This window comes from Cucumis sativus, chromosome 3 (genome assembly GCF_000004075.3).
Source record: "Cucumis sativus cultivar 9930 chromosome 3, Cucumber_9930_V3, whole genome shotgun sequence".
NCBI classification, from domain to species: Eukaryota; Viridiplantae; Streptophyta; class Magnoliopsida; order Cucurbitales; family Cucurbitaceae; genus Cucumis; species Cucumis sativus.
Window position 1 is genome coordinate 37949199 of NC_026657.2, and position 25129 is coordinate 37974327.

The window sequence follows — 25129 nt, forward strand, 5'->3', positions numbered from 1 at the left end:
ATTTACAAAGTTGAGTTTGTTGTTAAATGTTGGATTCATAACTTTTAAACTTTGTGTAATATTTTTCTTGTAAATGAGTAAAAGACCCCTAACCTAATCTTATTAACTCGTGACACAAACCATGCTAAGTTTATATAGTTCTATCTACCCATAGTTGTTAAATGTTGGCCAAGGTTTTTAAATTTATAGGGAAATGCCTAAAAACTCAAGCTATCCCATTCACAATGTTTAAAAAATGCCTTAAGTGCTATAATCATATTGGACAAACTTTATTTTGTTATTTTCTAAAAGCATGTAAATTGGAATATTCTTTATTGCTAAAACCTTATTAAATACATATATATAAAATAAATTGCCATTTTTCCTTTTTCTTTCCCTTCTTGCTTGTACATTATTCTTTTGATTCAAAAGTTATTCTCCTCTTCCTTGCCCTTCTCGTGACATCGGTAACTCTAAAATGGTTAAAATCACTTTTGATTAAAAGCATTTTTCTTTATAATATGAACTTAATTAAGTATAGTATGTTGGTATATTTTTGCTAACACGCTAATCAAGGCTTAATAGGTAAGGAGGACCAATTGATTTTTTGTAAAAAAAATTTAATTGTTGGATTTAAAATCAAAATTAAAGTTAAATTAATCTTCTAAGAGAGATTGTTTTAAATAACAAAATTATCAAAAATGTTGATAAATATGGTAATTTTTTTTTAATCCGTGATAGATCCCAATAAACTTCATCATGTTCTAAACCGTTCCTTTAAGAGAAATTGTTTCATACGTCTATATGATTCTATCATTGTTTAGTACAAATAAAAAGTAAAATTTTACTATATTTATAAATAAGTTTAACTCATTTTGTTATTATTGAAAAAATTAATTTTCTAGGAGTCATATGCACGTACATTCATTTTTATCAAATATTAAACCAAATTAAGAATTAATTAATGTTGATATCTTTAAACGAAGAAATATCGTAATTAGTTATACAATCGTTGCGATTATCTTTGTGCGGTAAAAAATATGTTAAAAAAAAGTAAAAATGTTTGTCATGCAACAAACTTTGGTTAAAAAATTAGTAGTTGTCAAAGATAGATATAGTTTTAGAAAATAGGTAAGTAGTCTTTAATCTAAAATATAGATCTTATGTACAGTTTATTTCTTTGTAGTTTATAATTAAAAAATATATGTGTACATAAGTCGAATTGGGTCGAGTTGGAGGCAAGTTATGGACCAACCTAAAGTGTTTGACAAAAATCGAACCTATCGATTCAATCTGCAAGGGTAACCCAATCTACAATTGATGAGTTAGATCATCAAATTGAGAGAGAGTTGAAGATGGGGTTGCCAACACCACTCCCTAATTTGTAATAGAATGAGATTGAAATGAACATAATCTAAAACTTAGGGTTTTGAACAAAATTATAAGATAAAACTCATTTCGAGAGTTTTCCTTCCAAACATTTATTTTTTTTTTCATTTTTTCAATATTTTCATAAATGTCAGTCTGTCATCAATTAGTCACGACTTATAATTTTTGTTTATCCAACGGTGTGATTTCTATCCACGTCATCTGCGCGCGGTGAGTAGCCTTTTTGCCGGTATGTTGCTGGTTAGCGGGAAGAACACGTCGTCACTTTCCATTTTCGTTCTTCTTTTCAGGTAAATCAACGATCTGGAGCTCTCGATTTCGAGGAATTCCAACGTTCTTTTCTTGTAGTAAAACTATACGCCATACTTCGGATCGAAGAAGGAGAAGAAATTGCGATTCGATGATGAAAAGAGGACTTTCAACTTCATCAATTTCTTCCCTACTGTCGCTGAGGTTCACTCGTCAACAATCTTCATCTTCAAAGTTCGGCGTTAATCCACTTCCTCTTCGATTCCTATCTTCATTTACGAAGCCTCCAGGTCTCTCTCACATTGGCATTCACTTTAGATATTTACATATTGTAATGTGAAGTATGAAATTAGCATGTAGTGTATGCGTGTGGAAGTTCATTCTCTTGCTCATGCATGGTGCTGTATTCTTGTGGTGGTTACTGGTTAATGATTTATGAAAAGATTGAATTTCTCGCATGATGTGTTGTATTTCTTTGATCGCTGATGCTTCTTTAGTTTGATTTCTTTTCGTTCTGGTACGGTCATTTGACGTTTAAGCATTGCATTGATTGTTGTCGTTTTCTCAAATTTTAGCTTGCTGGTTGTTTTGTTTAGTTTTCTGATGAAAGGAAGCCAGGGTAGGAAGTGGATGGTGTTCTAATTAGTTATTTTTCCCGAGTTCTTGATGATTCATATTGATTTTGGATAGGTGCTGGATTTCTCGTAAATTGCAGTTGTATTTCGGACTTGTAATTTGAAATCCATTCTTTCAGGGCTATTAGATAAGTACAGGGTTCTAGTTGAGCGAGGGGAGCTACAACATGATCCTTTTCAAGAGAGAGTGGCTTCCGAATTGGAGAGTTTGCTTGGAAGGTTGGAGCAATATGAAAAGGATATGGAAGAGTATCATGTACTAATTGAAATTGATAATACTATGATGCTTGAATGTCAGATATGCTTTTGCTCTTACAAATAGGTTGAAACGTACTGCTAAGTATTTTTTTTTTCCTGAATTTCTTACTTTTAAGGTAAAACTAGCTGAGTGGAAGCAGAATAGGGAGAAGGAGAGGCGCAGACTTTTAATGGAGGAAGCTGAATCTAAACAACAGGGTGATGCAGTAAACAGGCGTCGAAGCAAACTTCTTGAAACATTGATGTTTCGGTTAGACACACTTCTTTCCTCAGTCACGTTACTGAGCCTAAAATCTTCAGCCGCTCCATTGTGGCATCTGATTATGAACTTTGTAAATTTTGGTCTTTTGCAAATATTCATTTATTTTTCCTTAGGAAAAAGTCTGAAAATATTGAACCCGGAGTTGGAAAATGGGTTTCATACCTTAACCGGGAGAAGAAGTTGGATTCACTTGTAGGTCGCTGTCCTTCTGCTCCACATGCTCCTAGAGGACTGTACATATATGGCAATGTTGGAAGTGGTAAGTTCTGACTGTGATAAAATTTTATGTGGGAAGCTTGGATATTTGTTATCAATTCATGGAGGGTTTAAGTTTATAATCTGACTATTGCTCTGATTTATGCTTATAATCTTAGAATCGATTTAATTCTGATTTACTGAAGTAATTTCTAATAATCTAGGGAAGACAATGCTCATGGACATGTTTTTCAATGCTACTGAAGGAATTGTTAAACATAGACAAAGGTACCATTTCCATGAGGTGAGGCGTTATTCTAGTTCGGAAAATTGGAAACATTGGAACATATAGGAACAATTTCTTTCCAATCTAAGCTTTAATGTTTCAGAGAGGCATGCCTCCTTTTTCAGGATTGGTATTGGTCTTCAATTTTACTCCAATGTATGGCAGGCTATGCTTAAAATTAACGAAGATATGCACAAGATATGGAAAAATCAAGTGAGGGAGAAATCTTCACAATCAAGCATTTCGAGTTGGATTATGAATCTTCCATTTGATACAAAAGTTAAGGAGTGGTTGGCTGGAGAAGAAAAATACAAGCAAGAGGTACAGATGAAAAACATTCTTCCTGCCGTTGCTGATAAATTTCTTGTTGATCAGCAAGCGGGCCATGTAGGAGCTAGCATTCTTTGCTTCGATGAGATACAGGTAAATGAAAATAAACAAAGGGAAAATTCTGGCTGATATGTTTGCTTCATGATTGTACTATTTCTTGACATGTCAAAATAACATATGAATAATAGAAGGCATTATTGTGTAAAAGTAGGAGAACTATAGTTTTGAAACTATGGTGGTCAACTTAAGAAAACTAGAGTTTTGACAATTTGGAGTGAATTTTGAGGCGTTTAGTAAGGAAAAAGGTTGTTTTTTATCGCTGATATCTGAAACAAGTTTTGTTCACACACGTTTTGTACAAGCAAACATTCTGAGATTAACTACCATTAATTCAATTCATCCATGATGTTTTATTTGTTAGCTTACCTTGCTCTCTCTTTCAGACAGTTGATGTATTTGCTATTGTGGCCTTGTCTGGAATTATAAGCAGATTGTTGAGTACTGGAACAGTTCTTGTAGCCACAAGCAATCGAGCTCCAAATGACTTGAATCAGGTACTATTCTAACTGAAATGCTGAACAAGAAGATATAAACTAGCTGGTCATTAGAATTTTAATTTTCCAGGTTATTTATTTTCAAATCTTACGGGCAGGTAAATTATGGTATTTAAATTTACTATTTAATCAGATTTGAATACATTTTTATATTATTAAAATTGGCTCTTGATTGCCAAGTCTTGTAAAATATGAATAGTAGATTAAGGGAATGGAAAGATAAACCAGTCAATGTTTTTCATCCACACAATCAGTCAACTTTCTTTGTCGTATGGGAAATTGATAGTCCTCATTGAAACTAACTAGTAAATGTAAAACTATAGAGAAGGGACATAACTAAACATTTGAAAGTAATTGAAAAATTAACTTGGCAACGGAGCATTAGTACAACTAAATGATAGTCAAAACAAAAACACAGGCCCTGTGAATCCTAGGAGGGGCCACAGCGGTTTTTCTTCCCTTTCCTTTGGAGCTGATTACTTAATAACTTCTTTTAGTTTAAACAATTATATTTCAGAGTTGAAAAATCATACAGGAAGAGAAGATGAGTGGCCCTCTCAAAGTCGTTGAACTTTAGAACTCCGTTTGGGAGTTATAACTTTCTTCCGCTTACTTGATAAGATGTTTGAGATAAGCATTCATTTGACCTTTTTTTATGATAAGGCATTAACTTTTCTTTGATATAATTTCACCTTCTTCCTTAATTTTTTTTTCCTTTAATGGGAAACAGAAAGATATCCATCCTTGTGTGGAAAAAAAAAACTGTCCCCTCTAAGCAACTGGTGGAAACTTGAAGATCTTCCTTCAGTTCTCTATTTTCCCCTCAATATCTGCAACAGTTATCTTTTCTTTTATTCTTTGGTGTTACGCGGGAGGTTTTCCATTTCCTATAGCTTGCAGAAGAGATCCTGACATGACCAACATCCCCTGAATGTGGCCGTTAATCTTTAACCATCTAGATGGGAAAGAATCGATCATCCACTCTAGGATGATAGAATCAATTGTGACTATAGATTTTAGCCTTTTGTCCTCAAGTATTCACGTCTTTTTTCTGTAATGTGTTATAATCAATCATCTCAGAATCTGGGACAGCATTGCCATCTGGGTATGACTATGAACTTCATTGGTTTCTCCGTATTTTGCTTCCCATTTTGAGTTCCTTAATATTCTGACTGGTTATGTCATCTAAATAGTGTGATCTCAAAGTCACAGACTTGGAAGCTATAAAAATGTTAGATCAACTCTTTTAGGAAGTAACTCTCTTAACAGAATCGACCTCAAACATATATTTTTTAATCAATTTATTCCCATGCAATTAGTACCTTCTTTAAATAGCCATTTCTTACCTCCATCAGAGCTACTAATAGAACTATGGGATCTAAACAGTAGTAAACCATAATTATGAAAAGGGCACACTGTAAGCAGAACGTTAGGAGAATGTTGTGGAAATAAAGCAGGTATGCAGAGAACTTGTTATGAAAGTTCATCATTTTGATTGTGTCAGATGGATTCTGTTAATACAGGATGGGATGCAGAAGGATATCTTTCAAAAGTTTGTTATCAAACTGGAGGAGCATTGTGAATTTGTTCTTATTGGCAGTGAGATTGACTACCGGCGCTTTATAGCCCAAAGGTCTTTTGACCAGGTGAGACTATTAACCGTGTAACTAGAGGTATTCAAGGATAAACTGTACATACAATTTTGAAGGTATATCTTATCCATATGAATATTTCCACCTGAAGCTTTTAGATCAATTGAAGTTGTGAAAAGTTGATTGCCTGTTCAACCCAATTTATCTTTAGTTGCTCATTTGATATCATTTACACAAAGTTATGTTATATCAATCCTGAGTTATAAAGCACAAGTACTTTAGTTTCAATAATGTGTATGTGACGCATCAGAGTTGAATTCATCGATACTTCTTGGATACTTAAATTAGAATGTTGGATCTTTTATTCTTTTAAATCCACTTTGGCACCTAGACATTATAAGCAATAATATAGAAGAGTAATGTAATCTGAATGTTTTTAAACTCCGAATCCTGGTTCTCACATAAGAAGGAAAAAAACAACCGTTTTAACCTTATAATTATATGGATATATTTGATTTTGAATTTTATTTTCCTATATGATACTGAATCATTTGTCTTTCAATGTTCTTAATATGTGTTTTTGTTAATCATGTTGTACGATTTTCTAATCTTTTATTTTTAATGTGAATGTTTAAATTGCCATTGTTTTCCATGGAAATCATTGGCATAAGTAGTTATTGTCTTCCTTTCCTATTTTATGGGAAACTGCTGGGTTGGATGGTTCACGGCGTACAATGGTTGTGTTATATATTGACTTATGCAAGACTGGTTAATGTTTCGTATTGGCTACTGACTACAGGAACTGATGCTTTCTCATCCACTCGTGTTATTTTGATTTGTCCCATTATGAGAATGGTTGTTTTTATCATTATTTTTCATTCATTTGGACGACTTTTCACTCTTTGAATTTCTGGAGCAATCTTTATCGACAATGGTGCATTGCATCAATGGGTTTAACACCAGACGGGCAGCTTGAGATGCTAATATTCGTTTACTGGTTTTAGTTTCTTTTCTACAGTGTTTGAGATTTTTATTCATTTATCATTGGATGGACATGTAGGTGCACTATTTCTGGCCTTTAGATTGCACATCAATGAGGAAATTTGAAAATATGTGGGTAGAAATCACCAGCCAATTGGAAGGACAAATCACCTCTGAAACTATTCGTGTGATGTTTGGAAGGTACTTACTAAACATAACTCAAATTTGTTCCATGAGGTTGCTTTACCAATTGTATCTATATCGATCAGAAAATTGGAGGTGCCAGAAAGCTGCAATGGAGTGGCACGATTTGCATTTGATTTTCTCTGCGGTCAACCGGTATTATGCTTATCTTTGTATTATTGACACAATGATATACAATTTCGTTCAACGTGCCTTCTATGCATTTGTAATGGTGTTCAATTGATAGTTAGGATTGTTGTACAGAATGGTGGACATGCCTACAATTGTTAGTATAGTTATTTCTGTGAGTTATGATTAATATACTACGCAGGAAGCCCATCTGATATTAATTCAAACTTCCTGCCCTTTGTTGACCACATGATGTTATAGCCTGACGGGGTAAGAAGTACCAATTACAAAATCTTAAAGATAAGGGATCAATGTAAAAGTGGAAAGGTTAGATACATTTAGAAAATCCTAAACGAGACTGCTCTGTTGATCTGCAACGATTTAACTGCTAAAACATAGTCTATTTCAACCTTTTAGTAAAATATGCTCTGATTTGGAGGATTCTTGGTCCATGGTAATTCGTTGTTGGCTTATCAGTTTTGCCACAGCTATTTGTGACTGAGATTTTTTACTTTACAAGGCTTTCTTTATCTCTTGAACCAATGCATTCTATCTAGGGAAGACGTATTGACTTGGATATTACACTTTGAGAGGTATTTGTAGTTGTTAAATATTTCATTATATCGTTTTAACTGGTCTCTATAGGTAGGTGCTGCAGACTATATTGCCTTGGCCAAAAACTACCACACTGTCTTCATATCCAACATTCCAATAATGAGTATGCGCATCCGTGACAAGGTATGAGCAAGCGGTTTTTTCAATATCGTTCATTTGATCTTAATGAAGCTTCAAATCTCAATCTGGCAAATGTTACCAGCCTCAGTGGCTAAATGCAATTTTAAGTGAGCATATTGTACTGGCAGCATGCCCTTGGTAATTTGCATGCATATTTAATTGAAAGCTCTCTCTGGCCTTTGACACCTTTGAAGCATAATATTGAATATCTTTCGTTCTGCCACCATTTATACTCATTTTAAGCTTAATGAATTGCCTTTTCTCAGGCTCGGCGGTTCATCACTCTCATCGATGAGCTATACAATCACCATTGCTGCCTATTTTGCTTGGCAGCTACGTCAATTGAGGACTTATTTCAAGGGACTGAAGAGGGTGCGCTTTTTGATTTGGAGAGGTGATTGTTCCTCCTGTGTTTGGATTGAACGTTGCTTTTTTTTTTCTTTCTTTTTTTAGGAGAAACTCTGAATGTGAAGGCTGCCATTAAGTACCATCTTCATTTTTAGATGTTTCCACTTTTAAGTGAACTTTCTAACTTCAGCTCGATTATATTGATTTGTCAAAGTATGTACTTCAATCAGGATTTCATTTCATGCTCGAGTATGCTCATTTACTTGCATTTTTTAAATGACTAACGGCTAGAAGAATTTGGCAAACGTGTTAGTATATGATGGCATCTGCATGCATTCAGAGTTTAATAATTCTAATTATTGTTGTTTCCTGATTTTAGTTGATACGTCGGTACTTTATGAGCATATATATACATTGTTGGATCATTGCGGTTCCCTTTCTTTGAAGTTATAGACCCTCATCATTCAGTTTAAAGATTACCAACTTTGAAATGGTTTCTATCTTTTGGGCATCAATTTAAGCTTTGCAATTGCAACTGTGCCATAAACTTAGTATCTCTGGTTGCAGTTTTCAGTTTGAAACAGAGGCAGAAGGGGGAAAGCTTCGTCGAAACGTCCTAGTGGAAGGAAATGTTGGATCAGTGGGTGCTCCAACTGCAATTGTGTCAATGCTATCTGGTCAAGAAGAGATGTTTGCATTCCGTCGAGCTGTAAGTTTCCTGTTTCCTTGGCTTCTATATAATGGTTTTTGTATGATATGCAAAAGGTGTCTCTACTTGTGTCACTACACTAAGAATACTAGTAGTCTAGTACGAAGCAGGCATATTCCATGGAACCAACAGGTTATGTTCGTGTTTGGTTTTTTCTCTTAGTATTAAATTTATGCGTTGAATAAAATTTTAAATATGTTGCTATATATTTTCTGTGCTCTAGATTTGGTTGCTTTTGTTATTGAAATATGTCGTTTTCACACATTGATAATATTCTTGTGGTGATTCTTAGGGTTGATATTATCTATCCTTGTGATGATTTTTAGGTTGCTATTACGAGAAATTGCATTCATTTTTAAGGTTGATTTTGGGAGGCTTGTGAGGTAGAATGCTAATTTACATTTAGAACTGTGGACGGAGAGTCATCTTAACTCTCTATTAATACTAGTTAAGATTAGAAATTTCAGCTATGTAATTCTGGTCATAAAAGGTGCATTTCTAATTTGTTTGAATTAGATGTTTAATTCCCGAACTATGAAATGGCAAGTGTGTCTATTTAAGTTTCTAATAGGCCCTTAGATTTTAAATATTTTATTTAATAGATCGAACTTTCTATTAAATCTTTCAATTGTCTTTGACATACTAAAGTTTTAAAAAAAATCAATTAATTTACTAAGTGTAAACTTGAATTTTGTCTAACCAAACCCATAACTTTCAATTTTTATTTAGTAGATTCGTGATTTTAAAAAATATTGAATGGACCCAGGACTTATTAGCACAATTGAAACTTTAGGACATGCCACAAAGGGTCTATTCAACATTTTTAAGTTTAGAGACTAATAGATTCAAAAACAAAGACTAAACTTGTAATTTTACCTTCTAATTTTTAATAAAACCGCAATATTTTGTTTATCTTCCTCCTTTTACAATGAACGGAAAACAAATGCACTGTCCTATTGTTTTTTTTTCTTCTCTTTTTTTTTAAGCAACAATGAGAAAAAACGCACTGTCCTTTTATGTTTTCTCAGACAATTTGTTTTTAGCTTTTATAGTAACAGTGGTCTTCTTCATCCTAATCCTTTGACTTGGAACTCCAGAAGGATGTTTACTCTGTATACCTTCTAATTATTACCATTGTTTTCTCCATGTTAATCAGTCGATTTAATTGTGATGTAACATCTATCGTTTTCAACTCTATGAGCTTTCCAAAATTATATATATAACAAGATCAAGGGTCAAGAGTCCAGGCCGAAACTTTTAAAAGCTGAAACCAATACCATAGTTCACATTGTTGACAGATGTTTTGATAGTTTTAACTTTGATATATTATATATAAAGTAAAAAAAAGAAGGGAAGTATTTTGTTGGATATATTGTTGTGTCATTTAGAGTTATCTGTGTGTGTAGGTTTCTCGATTGATTGAGATGCAGACACCCTTATACTTGGAGGGAGTGCGAAACGTTCATCCATATTTCCAAAGACGAGAACAAGAATCATCAGTTGATCCTCCAGCCCCCAGGTTTGAGTTCCATCAATTAACTTGATTTTATAAGGTACTCTCCTCCATTGTTCAAATTCTCTCTAATCTCTCATGTGGGGATAAAATAAGGGAAATAGATAGAGATAGGGATAGGGATGGGGATAGAGTACTCTCCATCCAGATTGCAATATATATATATATATATATATATATATATATTTAATTTCTATTCCATTGCTTCTGAGGCCTGTTATAAAAATCACTTTAACTAATATAATTGAAATGAGAGTAACTTAATAAAGCTTTAATAATCCTCTCATTGCCTTATTCCCTTCTCTTCCTACCCATCAATAATGTTATATCTTTTCACCCTAACTTGGTAAAGTTCCTTCTTGTTTGATCTCTATAATGTCACTCCCACATGCACATAGTAATACTTTGTGATTGCTCTTTGTTTAGAATACATGATACATATTATTAGGAGGGATGCGACAACAAGTCATTTGTCAATAGTGTTTATATTTGAAAAATTATAGTAAATTGTGCAAAATAAATTAAAAATATAGCAATAAAATATTTGCAAAAATAGTAAAGGCTAACTAGTCAACTAGTAATTTTTTTAAAAATGTTGGCCATTAAGTGACTGATAGCTTATATATATATATCAATGATAACCCTTGTTCAAATTGAAAACTATCAAAGATGATAGCTATTGGCGAAGGAGGCTATCACTGATAGCTTTTAATTTGGGGAAATTGAGAAGAAACCTTTGGAATAATAGTTTAACATGGGATTTTTAGTATTTTTGTGCTATACATGCAATTATTTTATCCTTATGCTATATATATATATATTTTACTTAAATATCATTTATGCAACTTGAATATCATTTATGCAACTTGTCCTTTATATTATCAAACTCAATGTTAGAGTTGATTCTCACACATCACATATCGTCCAAATATATATGTGTGTGAGTCATTTTTGCATCTTCCTTTGTGGAATAGATTATGACCATTGATTTTCATATTAGCTTGTGAACATATCTTACAAGTTTCCATGGTTGGTAGTTTTGGTATAACTATCAAAGACTGCATTTTTCGATTATTAAGATGCGGTGAATTACATTTACAAAAGAATTTTAAATGGACAAGTCCTCCAAATGTCTAAATGTTATTAGTTTATTAGAGAAGTAGTGTCAGAAGACTTTTGAATAATATTAACAATGTAGAAGCATGGACTTGGCATCTTATACCCATATCACATTGTGACTTGTCCACGTGCCTTACAGTTCAATTGTTAGGAAGGACTTTATTTCAAAAGAAAAATAAATTGTGAGACTTATCGAATAGAAGCGAAAATGAGGTAAAGTAAAATACAAGGGAAATTGTTGAAATAATAAGAAAAAAAGTAGTAGGTAATGGATTTTTGTTTTGTAGTGATTTTGTATGAATTATAAATAGTTTTTTTCTTTTTTAAAATACCCAAAATACAATCCATTTTCCCCAACGTTTTCTTTCTCTTTGCTTTTGTCTAAGAAGAAAAATACCATTTTCTCCTTTACTTTGGACTTCATTCTATTTTAGTTTTAATTAAAACTCTTTAATAATTTGGGTTTGTAGTCTTAAGTTTAATCTTTCAAAATCAATTCTTATTGAAATTGATTAAATAATAAATAAAAAATTGTTGTTGTTAATACCATTTTGTCCTGTACTTTGAACTCCATTCTTTAATAATTTTAGTCCGTCGTAATTTTAAATATATTTTTTGAAAATTAAATTGATTAGCAACAAAATTTTAATAATTTAATCGAAATATTTTAAATTAAAAGGACTAAAATGAAATAAGTTTCCATTAAACTATTTTAATCATCTAACATTGTTGGGTTGTAGGAATGGTGCTTTAGTTGTTGAATTAGGCATGTGTTAGCCACTATATTTATTATATATATATATATATATATATATGCACGAAACCCTTTTATTCAACACAAAAAAATTATAAAGAAAAAGAAAAGGTCTTTTTTTTTGTCCCTTTTCTTTTAGGGATAACTTAATCTAACTATGTTGTGTTAGTGTGAATGAAGTGGATTTTGTAAGTAATAAAAGTTAACATTTAGTTTGTCACATACTCTCTACATTGTGTTTGCTACACTCTTCCCTCCCTTGCTTCCTTGCACTTCTCTGATTGCTCCTAACCAATGACCCTGTTTGTGCATTGGACCTATTCATCGTTCATCATTGTTTTTAGAAACATTTTAATCGTTTATCATGAGTGCACGACGATTTTCTTTACTTCTAGTGTCTAGAAAGAAAAAGGTGAAAAAGAGTGCAAGGATTTGAAGGAAGAAGACGAACAAGAGAGACAACGAAAGTAGCCTCAAGAACTTAGGTGGTGTGTGATCAAAGCAAACAAGAATTAGTATTCATTATTTTTTAAAAAACTAGTTTTTATAGTAACAATTGTAGGAGAAGAGCTTCTCACTCGTATGATGAAAAATCATGTCAATTATCACTAAGCTAGATGTTAGTACTATTTAAATTGGATTATCACATCAAAAAATCCAAATAACAAACCATAATTTTCAAACCAAACCATCAAATTGTAAGTTATAATTAACTAAAAGAGATTCCACCCAATTGTTTATGTTTTACAATACAAAGCTTGGTATGGGCTATAGTGTACATAAACCATCAAGAAAAAAATAGAAATTTTATACGGATAACTTGGTTTTTAGGTCTAAAATGTCAATTAACCTAGATTTTTTTAAGAAAAATAAAATCAAATGACTTTTTTTTGTTGATGTTCATTGACGAGTAAAGTTACAAATTTGTCCATATTTTTTCTTCGGCTTGATTTCCTTCCTCTTCTCTGGGGAATTTTCACTCTTCCACCCAACAACCGAGTATGGCCTCCGTTCCTAATTGAAATTGGCAACCCTCCTTTGTTCCATTCATCAACAAGAGTAAAAGAAAGGAAGATATTGTGTTTGTTAATAGATCATCACCAAGAACGAGAGCGAGATAGGCTTTTTCACTTGCACGAGTTTACTTTGGTATTTTCACTCGTTTAAGGGATAATTGGCCTGTTTTTTTTTTTTTATTCGGATAGTTTGGCATTTTAAACCCAATTTTTAGGGGCAATTTTCTACCAAAATAATAATAACATTAAGAAGAATCGGAATCGGAATCTTTCCAAAAGGAGAGAGAGAGAGAGGAAAAAAGGAACAGAAAGAGAAAAGAAAGTAAGAGAGAAGGAAAGGGTTCCCAGGGGATCGGAGGCAAAGGGAGGGAGATTCGTCTCTCTCACTTTCTCTCTTCTCGCTCTTCATCCTTCTCTCATATAAACCCACATTCCCTCTCTCTTTTCCAACTCAAATTTGCTGCTGCATTAACTCCTCTCATTCCCGTTTCCCTACTGTTTGATCGTCCAAAATCTTCCCACCACTATGGTTTTGTTCTTCAATTAGAATCTCTCCTTCCTTCTTCTTTGATTCTGAATCATGACCGTGATGGGTCAGAAAGGAACTCAAGTTTTAGCCTATAAACGAGATGGGTTCTTCTCAGTCTTCGATTTGGGCTCCCAATGGAGTATCCAGGAAGGCCACTTCCATCCCGGAGGCTTATTTGCCAGTGTCGGTCAGATGGGTATCGGGTTCGGCATCTCACCCAATTCCTCAAATTCGGATGACGCCAATTCTCTTTACACCAATTTGTGTATGAAATATGTGCCTTCTGCTGAGGCTGTTAATGTTGAGGAAACTTTTGTCAATAAGAAGAAGAAGAATAAGGGTGGTTTTCAATTGAGAATTAAGGTTGAAAATCCCTCACTGAGGAGGTTGATAAGTGGTGCAATTGCTGGGACAGTGTCAAACACTTGCGTGGCGCCATTGGAGACCATTAGAACTCATTTGATGGTGGGTAACGGTGGCCACTCTGTCACTGAGGTGTTCAATGATATTATGAAGAATGATGGGTGGAAGGGATTGTTTAGGGGGAATTTGGTTAATGTTATTCGGGTTGCACCCAGCAAAGCGATTGAGGTATTTGAAACTCCATTTCTTGTTGTTTTAATGGGTTGGTCTTGAATATTCTTTTTTTTTTTTTAGTTGATACTCCATTGCACTTGATAACTTGGATAGAAATTGAATATCTCTGCTTGCTTTTGATGGCCTTCCTGTTGGGTAATTGCTTATTAGAATGGTTCTATGGAGTTTGTTAAATTTAATCCTTCTATACATTCTTGATATTCTCCTCCATATGTCGGTTGAATATTTGTAATTTTCAAGACCTGGTTTATAACTATTGATATGAATTGGAGGAGGAAGTTGTTGAAGGAATTCAAACTTAGGACCATCTGTTTAATTCTATAAGCTGTGGATCCTAAAGCCTATGGCGTTAAGATGTGATAAATTTATAAGTTTATGTTTTCTCTACAATTCCCTTCTTTGTGTTCTTTAACTAATTGACCCGGTAGTAATTAAATAGTTATGGTTCTGTTTTGAGTTGGTCAAGGTTCGTCCTAATTATCATTCTTGCACTTTGCTGGAATCCATTAGATGATATAATTTCTAGAATATTGAACTCATGGATTTCCTTCTTGAACAATTTGTTATGGTTCAAAGCCTGTTTTGTCTTTGAAACTCATCAATGAAAAATTTTCCATTTTCCCTAATAGTTTTATGAGTTGTGAGAATATAATCTATGTAGCTTTCTAGCTGTCATCAACTTAAAGGTGTTAGAGGTGTTTGGGTTACTGAGTTGAGTTTTGAAGAGTTAGAAAGTCTATATAATGTTGTTTAGTTTGGAGTTAGAAAACATTAGAGGGAGAGGGAGAGTAAACGGGAAAGATAAAGTTCCTCAATAAAGGTATGAACTTCAATCGTGAACATTGTTGAAGTTGAGTTATTTAACACCGAAAATACTTTGAGTTTACTAACTTTTCCCTATCAAATCCATTTCCAGATTGTAAGAGGAAGGACTTGACTTCATCTTCAATGAAACTACTTTTCATATTTATTTCAATGCTTACCGATTCATCTGCTGTTCTTTCTGCAGCTTTTTGCTTTTGATACAGTCAACAAGAACCTATCGCCTGGGCCAGGCGAGGAACCAAAAATTCCAATCCCTCCTTCATTGGTTGCTGGAGCCTGTGCTGGAGTGAGTGCAACCCTCTGTACATACCCCCTTGAGTTACTCAAAACCCGATTAACCATACAGGTAGCTGGAAAGTTTTAGTGAACAGAAACAACATTATTTGTTCTTCAAACAACATCACTGAATCTCAAACTCTTGCTAACTCTTGCAGAGAGGTGTTTACGATGGTCTATTAGATGCTTTCATTAAGATCCTTCAAGAGAAGGGACCTGCAGAATTCTACAGAGGACTTGCTCCCAGTTTGATTGGAATTATTCCATATTCTGCCACCAATTACTTTGCTTACGATACATTGCGAAAAGCCTACCGGAAGATCTTCAAACAAGAAAAAATAGGCAACATTCAAACCCTTTTAATAGGATCAGCTGCTGGTGCCATTTCGAGCTGCGCAACATTCCCACTGGAGGTAGCTCGCAAGCAGATGCAAGTCGGGGCTCTAAGTGGAAGACAAGTTTACAAGAACGTTATCCATGCGCTTGTAAGTATACTTGAAAGGGAAGGCATTCAAGGCTTATATAGAGGGCTTGGCCCCAGCTGCATCAAGCTAGTGCCTAATGCGGGCATTTCATTCATGTGTTATGAAGCTTGCAAGAGGATACTTGTAGACAAAGATGATGAAAATTAGAATGTAATTTTCACATCAAACTGTTTGCAGTTGAGAAGAACACCAAATCCCATCTTGGATTGTAACAGTAAAGTAATATTCTATTGGTTATGTTTGATCTGCATGATTCTTGAACGTTATAGCTAAGGAGCAGATTTCAGCTTGGCATGTCTAAATTTTGTATCTTCCTAATGCTGAGAAAGAGAAGAATTTGTTTGATGATCTAAGAGAAGTTTTAGAATGATTTGCATCAATTTCTTTTTATAAACAATGTAAAAGATATGGTAAAAGTATATATTACTAAATGTGTACTGTCATTTATTCTTATGATTGAAGTTGCTTCTAAGATCATCTTTCATAATAATGATTTTAAACTGATCCGGACACTCATTGATACAAAAAAAAAAACAAAAACCTGACATGTGCATGAATTCTATAATCAAACCATTTGAATGAATTCTAATAACCAAATTTGGAATTTAACCATATATGTATGTATGGGCGAAATGGGCAGAGACATTAGATAGAAAGCACTTGAACATGAACGGTTATTAAATTATAATTTCACTGTCATAACAATTCTGAAACATCAAAAAATTCAGTGTCTGTTCTTACAAATTCTCCTGATATATAAATAATTCCTTTATCTATTTTCATTAAACAAATGGAACTTCACAATACTGCACAATATAATATTATAACATTACCAATACAACTTCAAGACACCTACAAATTCTGGTGTAAAGACCTGTGAGAGAATCTGAAAAACCTCATATCATTTCTCATTTTCTTCAAATTTGTGGTTCCTTCCTGAGGGCTCTTTTAGTTTTCTCCATGCCTTGATTTCTTTCTTGTCATATTCACAGGAAAATCACCACTTCGCGAGAACAAAACTATGATGCAACTGTCTAGCAATTGATACCACATTGACCATTGGCAGCCTTCGTCGAGGCCGAGGTAAATGGATCGATTCGCACCCAAAGCAAGGAGAAAATGGAAGCAAGGAGAATGGACCAGACAATGACGATGGTTGGTGTACGATTTTGCCTTCCCAGTAAACCCTTTAGGAAAGGATATAAATGGACAATAACCCACAATGCAAAGAACAGCTTACCAAAAAGAGGACCCCAAGATTGGTAACCACTGTTAATGGCATACGACACACCGGCCACTATACCGACCATATTCATAATAAGGACAGTGGTGGGAGGGATGAGGAGAGAAGTCCATTTGAACACATAAAGCTCTGCAAAATCCCCATCCTCATCGCTGGCCTTTGACGTGACAGTGAAGTTGGTATCGATTCCAGCAAGAACCTTTAAGAGACCCTGGAAGACGGCAAACAGATGAGCTGAAGTACCACCAATGACCCAAAATTGTTCATTCCTCCACCAGTCTTCAATGCTAACCCCACTCCATCTGAGTTCAAGAATACCCGTTGCAAAAATGGAAACGAAAAGGAGAATGAACCACATACTGGCAAAGTTGCTTATCTGCAAATTAAGAGATGAAAACATGTTATTTACAAACGGAAATGAACATATAGTGTATTATTATATTCAGATTGAATATACGATGTCTTCAGATTAGAAAATGGAATGGTTATATCATCATAAGTTATAGAAACAGGATGTCAATTAACGTTAATGTTAACACATAATATCAAAATATGAGGAGGAATCCCACATTTAGATAAAAAAGACAAATGACTTATCATGGACACATAATTCATCAGGCTTCAATTTCACAAGGAAGAAACTATCAAATTACCTCGGGAATGATAAACTTTCCAGTCAAAAGACAGAACGCCGGAAGCATACAGTAAGCAATAAGAGGAATTGAGGTGATAGGGTAGACGATGGTATTGATGTATGCTATTCTCTCCAAAAGCTTTAACCTTCCATTGTAGCCATACCAGATAGGACAATGCCTGCTAAGCAAGATTTCAATGGAACCCAAAGCCCATCGAAGCACCTGATTTAAACGATCAGAAAGATTGATGGGAGCAGATCCCTTGAATGCTGGCCGCGGAGGCATGCAGTAAATTGATATCCACCCACGAGCATGCATCTTAAACCCAGTCAAAATATCTTCTGTCACAGAACCATAGATCCACCCAATCTAGAAGTAAAAAACAAGGAGTTAGACCTGAGTTTATCAAGCTCGTCTTTGTGGCTCTCTCTTAAGAAGGGGTAGAAAAGAAGAAGAAAATGTGTGAGGAAGGAGGAGAAGGGATGTTGTATAATGGCAACTAACCTCTTTGCCCCATTCTGTCTTATCTTCATATCCACAACTGATGACATGAATTGCTTCCTTTAGAAGAGTTGCAGGATTGGTTGAAGGTGGAATACCTCCCATTTCCATGAAAGTGGCTGCAATAAAAACTGGAGATTGGCCAAAGCGCTTCTCTAAACTCTTCTGAGACATCAGGAGTGACCTCTCATCATCATATCCTGTAAGACACAGAAATTAAGGTAAGCATTCAGTTTGCAACTTCCATCACCTTATCTCATGAAAACTATGACAGTTTCAGATGTCACAATGTCGCAATATTCACATGGTTAAAAAATAATTTTCCCTCTCTCGTACGTCCAACAGTTACAGAAGTGGCAGCTGGACCTCCACCAAGTCTCTTAAAGAAAAGCTTTATTTATTAAAGAAATGTTCAAAATGGAGAATAGAGAATTGAGGATTTTGAGGATAAACCAACCTTCAACACCTTCCTCGATATCTTCCATATTAAAGATGGGAATGGTAGACTCAGTCCTCTTTGCAGCCCTCTTTTTGTCAATGTACTTCTTGTTCCTTCCCTTCTTTCTTGAACCACAGCAACTCTTAATGATAATATTTGGTTCCAAATCTGCCTCGGTCAGTACAGGATCATAACCATATAGAGCTTGCCGATTGAAACAACAACCAGTTCCCACATAGACTGGACCCTGGAGGCCATCCAAACCCTTCAAGTTTATCTGAAAAGCATAGGAAGAAAGAACACGATGTCAATCACAAGTAACGACCCAAAGCCGAAAAGCATCACATGTTGAAATATATGATTGAAATGCTCGATGACAGGTCAAATAACCTACGTCGAAAAAGACTATGTTGCGATTGGCATATCGATCGTGCAAATCAATGCCATCAAAACGTTGTGGGAATTGTACATAACATGTTTTCTTCCCATATGCAGGGTCCATCATGAAACACATGGCTTCCTTGAGAGCTTTGCTGTTGTTGAAGTAGTGATCACAATCGACATTCAAAAGATATGCTCCATTTGTAAGCACGGCAGAAACTCGGATCTGCAGATAGGATGAAATCAAGTCGATAAATAATTACAGAAAATCACAAAAAAATGCAGTCTCATCTTTTTAACAAAAAAATGCAGTCTCATTTTTTTAACAAAAAAATGCAGTCTCATCTTTTTACTATTACTGTTGTATATATCTTTTTTCTGGCAATTATAAGTCAAATTCTTCCTTTTCTTTCTCTTTTATGCACGATTGTATCAAATAAAAATACAAACCAATGCATTCATAGCTCCGGCTTTCTTGTGGTGCTGGAAACCCGGTCGCTTCTCACGAGAAACATAAACAAGTCGTGGCAGTTCATTTCCATCAGTATCAAGACCTCCACTGTGACCTAAGAAAACCTGGCATTCGAACATACACAATATCAATATTGCCACCCAAAAAAAGGATAAAATAAAGTGCCAAAACAAAACTATTTAAAAGCTAAGAGACCTGTATCATTCCAGGATGATCCCTGGGATTGTTTCCAGGCCATGCCGTTCCATCCTGCATGGTCCATCCTTCCTCAGGCATCTTTTGTGCTTTGGCAACAAGTGCATTGATTCGAACCTTGAATTCTTCGTACTCTCTCTGTGAAATGGCACCTTAATTTTTAATGTTTTAAAGAATAAAAAATATGTATCTATTTAGCCTTTAAAATTAGATAAATAAATGTTATCCCAAAGCTAAATGAATTTGAGGGATCCATAGAGCATGCTTGCAGTTCCCAGACCACATTCTCATTATTGAAACACAGACACAAAGTTCTAAGAATTTCCATCTCCAAAATGCTCCAACTGTTGGGACTATTGCTTCATGCTATTTCTTTTTTCCTTTTTTCTTTATGGTATTGCTTCATGCTATTTCATATTAGCAAGAGAAACTCACACCAAGAAAGAAAGTGCAAATCAAACAATGGGCACAACTATATGAATATCAAACCATAATAGCTTTCTTACCTTCATTGCCCGCCGCTCTTTAACAAAAGAAGGCTTAATCTTGTCCTTCAAGTAGTCTATTTTTTGAGCAAAATAAAATTCAGGGGCCCTTGGCTCAATGTTGTGCTTCTTGCAAAAGGGAACCCACTTCCTTGCAAACTCTGCAGTTTCAGAGAGCGCTTCAAATGTAAGCATTGCTGAACCATCGTCTGATACATAGCACGAAACTTTGTCCACTGGGTAGTCCACGGAAAGTATGGAAAGCACAGTGTTTGCTGTGACAAGTGGAGGCTCTTTGAGTGGATCCACTGTACTGACAAAGACATCAACAGGAGCTAACTGTGATGGCTCTCCTTCACGATCATATCTGTATGGTGAAGACAACAATTGACTTAATAGTAGAACTAATTGCCACTGCCCAATGGTCTTCCAAACTAAACCCATTGGATTAGACAAAATGCAGAAAAACTAAACCGACCTTAGCGCGAGTCTCTCAAGGAAGGTCTCGCGATTGACAGGAGACCATTTTGGAAACTGATCCAGAAGCCAGGAAAGGGCAAACCAAACCTCACAAATAACTGATGTTAACCACAAGGGGTATGCATCTTTCACAGGGTGTGTCAAACGGTACTGTAAGAAGAAGCCCAGAATAATAAGACGAAGTATGATCACAACACGATACGGGGTCAAGTGAGAGGATGGAATAGGAACGACACGGCTCAGAGGTTGCCTAGCATCATCAGCCCTGTGAAATAAATAAATGAAGTCAATGAAATTAGCATCATTGAAATATAAGTAAATAAAAAGTAGATTAGGGGCATATAGAATGATTTTCAAAAAAAGAAATAACATGTTTCATTTTTTATCAGCTTGCATAGCTTCACTTTATATATAACAACTTGCTAGATTTGGTTGAAATACTTACATTTGAAGTTCTTCTCCATTTGACCCAGTGCCCTCCATGTCCCCCTTCCCTTCAGTGTACCTACTTGTCATCTGCATCATGTTTTTCTCTTGTTTCAGTTTCCAACCTTCCACTCTTTCCTTCCAGTCAACATTCCCAAGCCCATAAGAATTCAAATCCTTTGATGGATCCACAATTCTCACGGGAACTGTGATATGAAAAAATGCAATTAGTTAAAATTTAAAACAACAAAAAAGCTTCCTCGAAGATCATGAAAAACTCAAGTTTCTTTATACCTGGCTGCCGTGGGTCAACATATGGATGGGACTGCATATGCTTTTCTGGAGGACCCAAAGGACCAGATGTGGTTCGCACTGATTGATTATCAGGGGTAGCACAAGGAATTTCTCCAGACACCTAAAGAACCCAAATGTTAAACAATTGGAGGCAATAGAAATATGTAAAATCAGAAACATTTTCATAAAATATTAAGCAAACAAAATATAACTATGAATGTACAAAATCAACGTAACGTATTGTGAAATTGATAAGTTCATACCGATTGGCCATTTGTAAGGAGTGGTATAGGTTGAGACTCGTGTCTCGCAGAAGTAGATAGTTCAGCATCTTCCCCATGCCACTGTCGTTTAGTCTTGCTACTTCCTTGAACGTAATTAAACTCATTCTCAATATCATCCACATCATCCTCGTCATCATCACCATCAACGCGAGGACTCCCTGAAATAAAATAGCTTTTCATTGAGTGTTTTTTACTCGGATCAAGACAGCAAGCATCAGAAAAGACACATGAAAACTCAATCAAACCTTTGTGCCTCTTGTATCTAGTCTTGCACTGAGGACAAGACTGGTTCCCATCTTTCCTCTCATACTCATAGCAAGGACGACAAACGGGAAATGCACATTCATTGCAAGCAACAAAGACATCACCAGAGGCCGTAAGACCAACTGTGTCTCCACATATTTGACATGTTTGGCTGTTTAAATTCTTCAGTGGTTTAGGCTGCATCATTCAAACAAAAATGGAATATGGATAAGTCACAATATCAGCAGCCATAACATAGAAAGAAGATTAAGTAAGAATTGCAAAATAATGTACAGATCTCAACTAAGAAATACAAACACAGATCTTTGGCATTTCACAAAAAGTACTATCAAACCAAGTCGAGCTCTACAACAGTACTGAAACACGAAGTGAAGAATGGCAAAGACCGATACCCCATTTCAAAAAACAAAAACAAAGAAATGAAAGGGGGAAAGTGCCAAATAAGAACCAAACTACAACAAGCATAAATCGAAGCCCCAAAAGCCAAAATCCAAATAACCCACGAAACGGAGAAACCAAAAGTCCATCACCAGCAAAGACATTAGAGTTGAAGCTCAATCATCAATAAGTATCAAAATCAACACTCGGATCCACATATTACAGTACCAAAAAAAAAAAAAAACAAACATAACGGATCTAGTTTCATATGATTAGATAAGTCGCAATCAATTCCAAATTCCCCAATCTAAAACTTTCACTGCACAGATCAACACACCACACAAGTGACACTAATATGATAAAGTGAAGAATGAAAAACCAAATTGAGTGTTAGAAGCTGGGATTGAATGTGAACGAAGAAGACTAACCCCACTGTCGGAATCGTGGCGAATCCGAACAAGCTCATTCCTCTTGTAAGATCCAGCCACCAATCCCGCATTTGCTTCCATAATGTGGGAAATTCTTCAGATTCCAAACAAGAAGCAGATCGGAAGAGACCCAAATAAGAAAAAAGAAGAGAAATGATTCCCTTTCTCCTTAAATCTTCTCCCACTCAGTACGCCATCTCCATCTCCATCTTCCAACTTTACTCTAAACCAGCTGCTATCTCTCTCGTCTTTTAAATATTTTTATATTTCCCCTTTTCTTATTTTATTATTATTATTATTATTTCTCCGTCTCTTTGTCTTTTACTTACTACCGGGTCGACTGGTTTCCAAACGGCTCGACTCGGCTCAGTAAGCCACGGGAGTTTCGGGGACATTGGTAGTTGACGACGTGGCGATAGATGATTGGGTGAAGAGCGGTAAATTTGAGGTCGTTAGTTTAGTTTTGGAAGAGCAGCGAGTGAGGGGTATACACGTGGAGGGTTTAGTTGAAGTGTTGCTGTCGAGGTGGAAAGATAAAAAAAGAAAGGAAAATATATTGATTTTGCTGTTTACAGGCTGTAATGAGAGACACCGGAAATTGTCGGTAGCGTTGGAAGGTGATGGTTGTGGTTGTCGGTGGACTCGATTATTGCAAGCTGTGACCTCCAAATGTTATCTTTTTCAATTGGCTTCCTCTCTATGCTTACGGCTTCATACCTCTATTTCTTTCTCTCCCTCTTTTTTTTTTTTTTTCTTTTCCTTTTTACTACAAATTTTGTTAAAATATATATAAAAAATTAAAATCTATTAATAATAAACACCCATAAACCCTTGATATCTTTGATTCATTTGAAAATTTTATCATTTATAAGAAAAAGAAATCAAAATATTTATAGATATGATTCATTTGAAAATTTTATCATTTATAAGAAAAAGAAATCAAAATATTTATAAATATAATAAAAAAAAATTAAAATATTTATAAATATAATAAAATGTAATTGTATCGATTAAAATAGAAAATTCAATTTTTTACTTTAGTGATGTTTATTTGTATGTATTGCTTTTATTATAAGTAATTTTTTTTCATTTTAGGTCTTTTTTACTTAGAAAATATAAGTTTAGTTTCATCCAAATTTTGAGTAAGGTTATTTTTAAAATTATTACGAATCATGTTTTAAATCTTAAAAAAGGAAAAAACTAATTTGAGTGATATAAGTATTATATTTAAAAATATAAAATTTAAGATTAAATTAAGTTTGAGTGATTAAAGATGTATTTTAGTGGTATTTTTAAAATGATAAATACGATTTTGACTATTTTAGAAGCATTTTTGGCCATGCTACAATTTTCTTAAGTGAGCCTATGTTGATCTATAACCTTTGGGAAATAGTATAATAGGGAGGACATTATTAAATTTGAGATATTATGTACGATATTTTGCAAATATGACAATTTCAAATCTATATATCTAATTATTTGTTATTTCACAGTTGGCTTAAAGAATCAATTGATTGTTAGATCGGGGGGAGCCATAGGGGCAAAGCGGTTTTGCGAGAAAGGGGGTTGTTACGTGCCAAGAAGAAGAGTATTTTACATCAAGTGTATCATCATCAAATATATCAACAATATAAATCAACGTAGTATCATTATCAAATATATCGACAATATAAATAAATCTAGTATATTCAATAATATATTATCGAGTGTTTCATATGTATGAAAAATTGCATAATTATCAAGCTTATCAATGCATATAAGTCAAATACATTAGCAATATCAAAGTGCGTCCTTGTCGAGATTGTAAATAGTATGAGTGAAGTGCATCAGTAATATAAACAAGTGCATCATTTATCAAGTTTATTCGTGGTATTTCATTCAAGCGTATGAATAATAGTATATCATTATAAAAAAAATAAATCACTAAAGAGTGCATCATTATCAAGTGTATCAATAATATTAGTCAAAAGTCCTCCATCAAGTATATTAGTTAAGTGTATCAAGATTATCAATAATATAAACAAGCGAATGATTGACAAATTTATCAGCAGTTTAATAGTCAGTTAAGTGCATCAATATCAAATATATTAGGTTTACCAGTCAAATGTATAAAGTGTGTATGTGTGATGTATAATTAAATGCATATCAATAGTGGAAACCTTTGTAACATTTTATATCTTTTATAAGTGTACTAGATTTCATTTTTGCCAATTTTACAAACAACAAGCACGTGAGTTACCGACTTAATCGATATATATTTGGTTTTGTCGTTTTTATAAGTAAAATGTTAGATATT

At 34.4% G+C, this 25129-nt stretch overlaps 3 protein-coding genes across 4 annotated transcripts; 2 read left to right on the plus strand and 1 right to left on the minus strand.

Moving 5' to 3' along the window:
• Positions 1 to 1617: 1617 nt before the first annotated feature.
• LOC101218518 (AFG1-like ATPase) lies at positions 1618 to 10621 on the plus strand. Of its 2 annotated transcripts, XM_004136428.3 has the most exons (14): positions 1618 to 1907; positions 2372 to 2508; positions 2627 to 2760; positions 2886 to 3031; positions 3192 to 3271; positions 3419 to 3676; positions 4027 to 4137; positions 5661 to 5783; positions 6790 to 6911; positions 6980 to 7049; positions 7668 to 7760; positions 8024 to 8151; positions 8673 to 8814; positions 10221 to 10621. In XM_004136428.3, the coding sequence occupies exons 1-14, from the start codon at positions 1769 to 1771 to the stop codon at positions 10356 to 10358; spliced, it is 1821 nt and encodes a 606-aa protein (XP_004136476.1). In that variant the 5' UTR covers positions 1618 to 1768; the 3' UTR covers positions 10359 to 10621. The 2 variants fall into 2 exon arrangements, with proteins under 2 accessions (XP_004136476.1, XP_011652484.1); XM_011654182.2 differs by lacking the exon at positions 1618 to 1907 and having other exon boundaries at positions 2372 to 2471.
• A 2854-nt stretch (positions 10622 to 13475) lies between these two features.
• On the plus strand, positions 13476 to 16379 carry LOC101206196 (adenine nucleotide transporter BT1, chloroplastic/mitochondrial). The gene is made up of 3 exons (XM_004136297.3): positions 13476 to 14336; positions 15352 to 15513; positions 15602 to 16379. Exons 1-3 carry the CDS (start codon positions 13797 to 13799, stop codon positions 16073 to 16075), a joined length of 1176 nt encoding a protein of 391 aa, XP_004136345.1. The 5' UTR covers positions 13476 to 13796; the 3' UTR covers positions 16076 to 16379.
• Positions 16380 to 16580: 201 nt separating this feature from the next.
• LOC101205724 (cellulose synthase A catalytic subunit 1 [UDP-forming]) lies at positions 16581 to 22914 on the minus strand. Its single transcript, XM_004136295.3, has 14 exons — positions 22834 to 22914; positions 22009 to 22204; positions 21743 to 21921; positions 21480 to 21600; positions 21205 to 21391; positions 20758 to 21024; positions 20301 to 20646; positions 19795 to 19932; positions 19578 to 19703; positions 19141 to 19353; positions 18765 to 19023; positions 18311 to 18507; positions 17825 to 18175; positions 16581 to 17547 (listed from the first exon to the last, which is right to left on the minus strand). Exons 1-14 carry the CDS (start codon positions 22912 to 22914, stop codon positions 16963 to 16965), a joined length of 3246 nt encoding a protein of 1081 aa, XP_004136343.1. The 3' UTR covers positions 16581 to 16962.
• Between the last annotated feature and the right edge of the window lie 2215 nt (positions 22915 to 25129).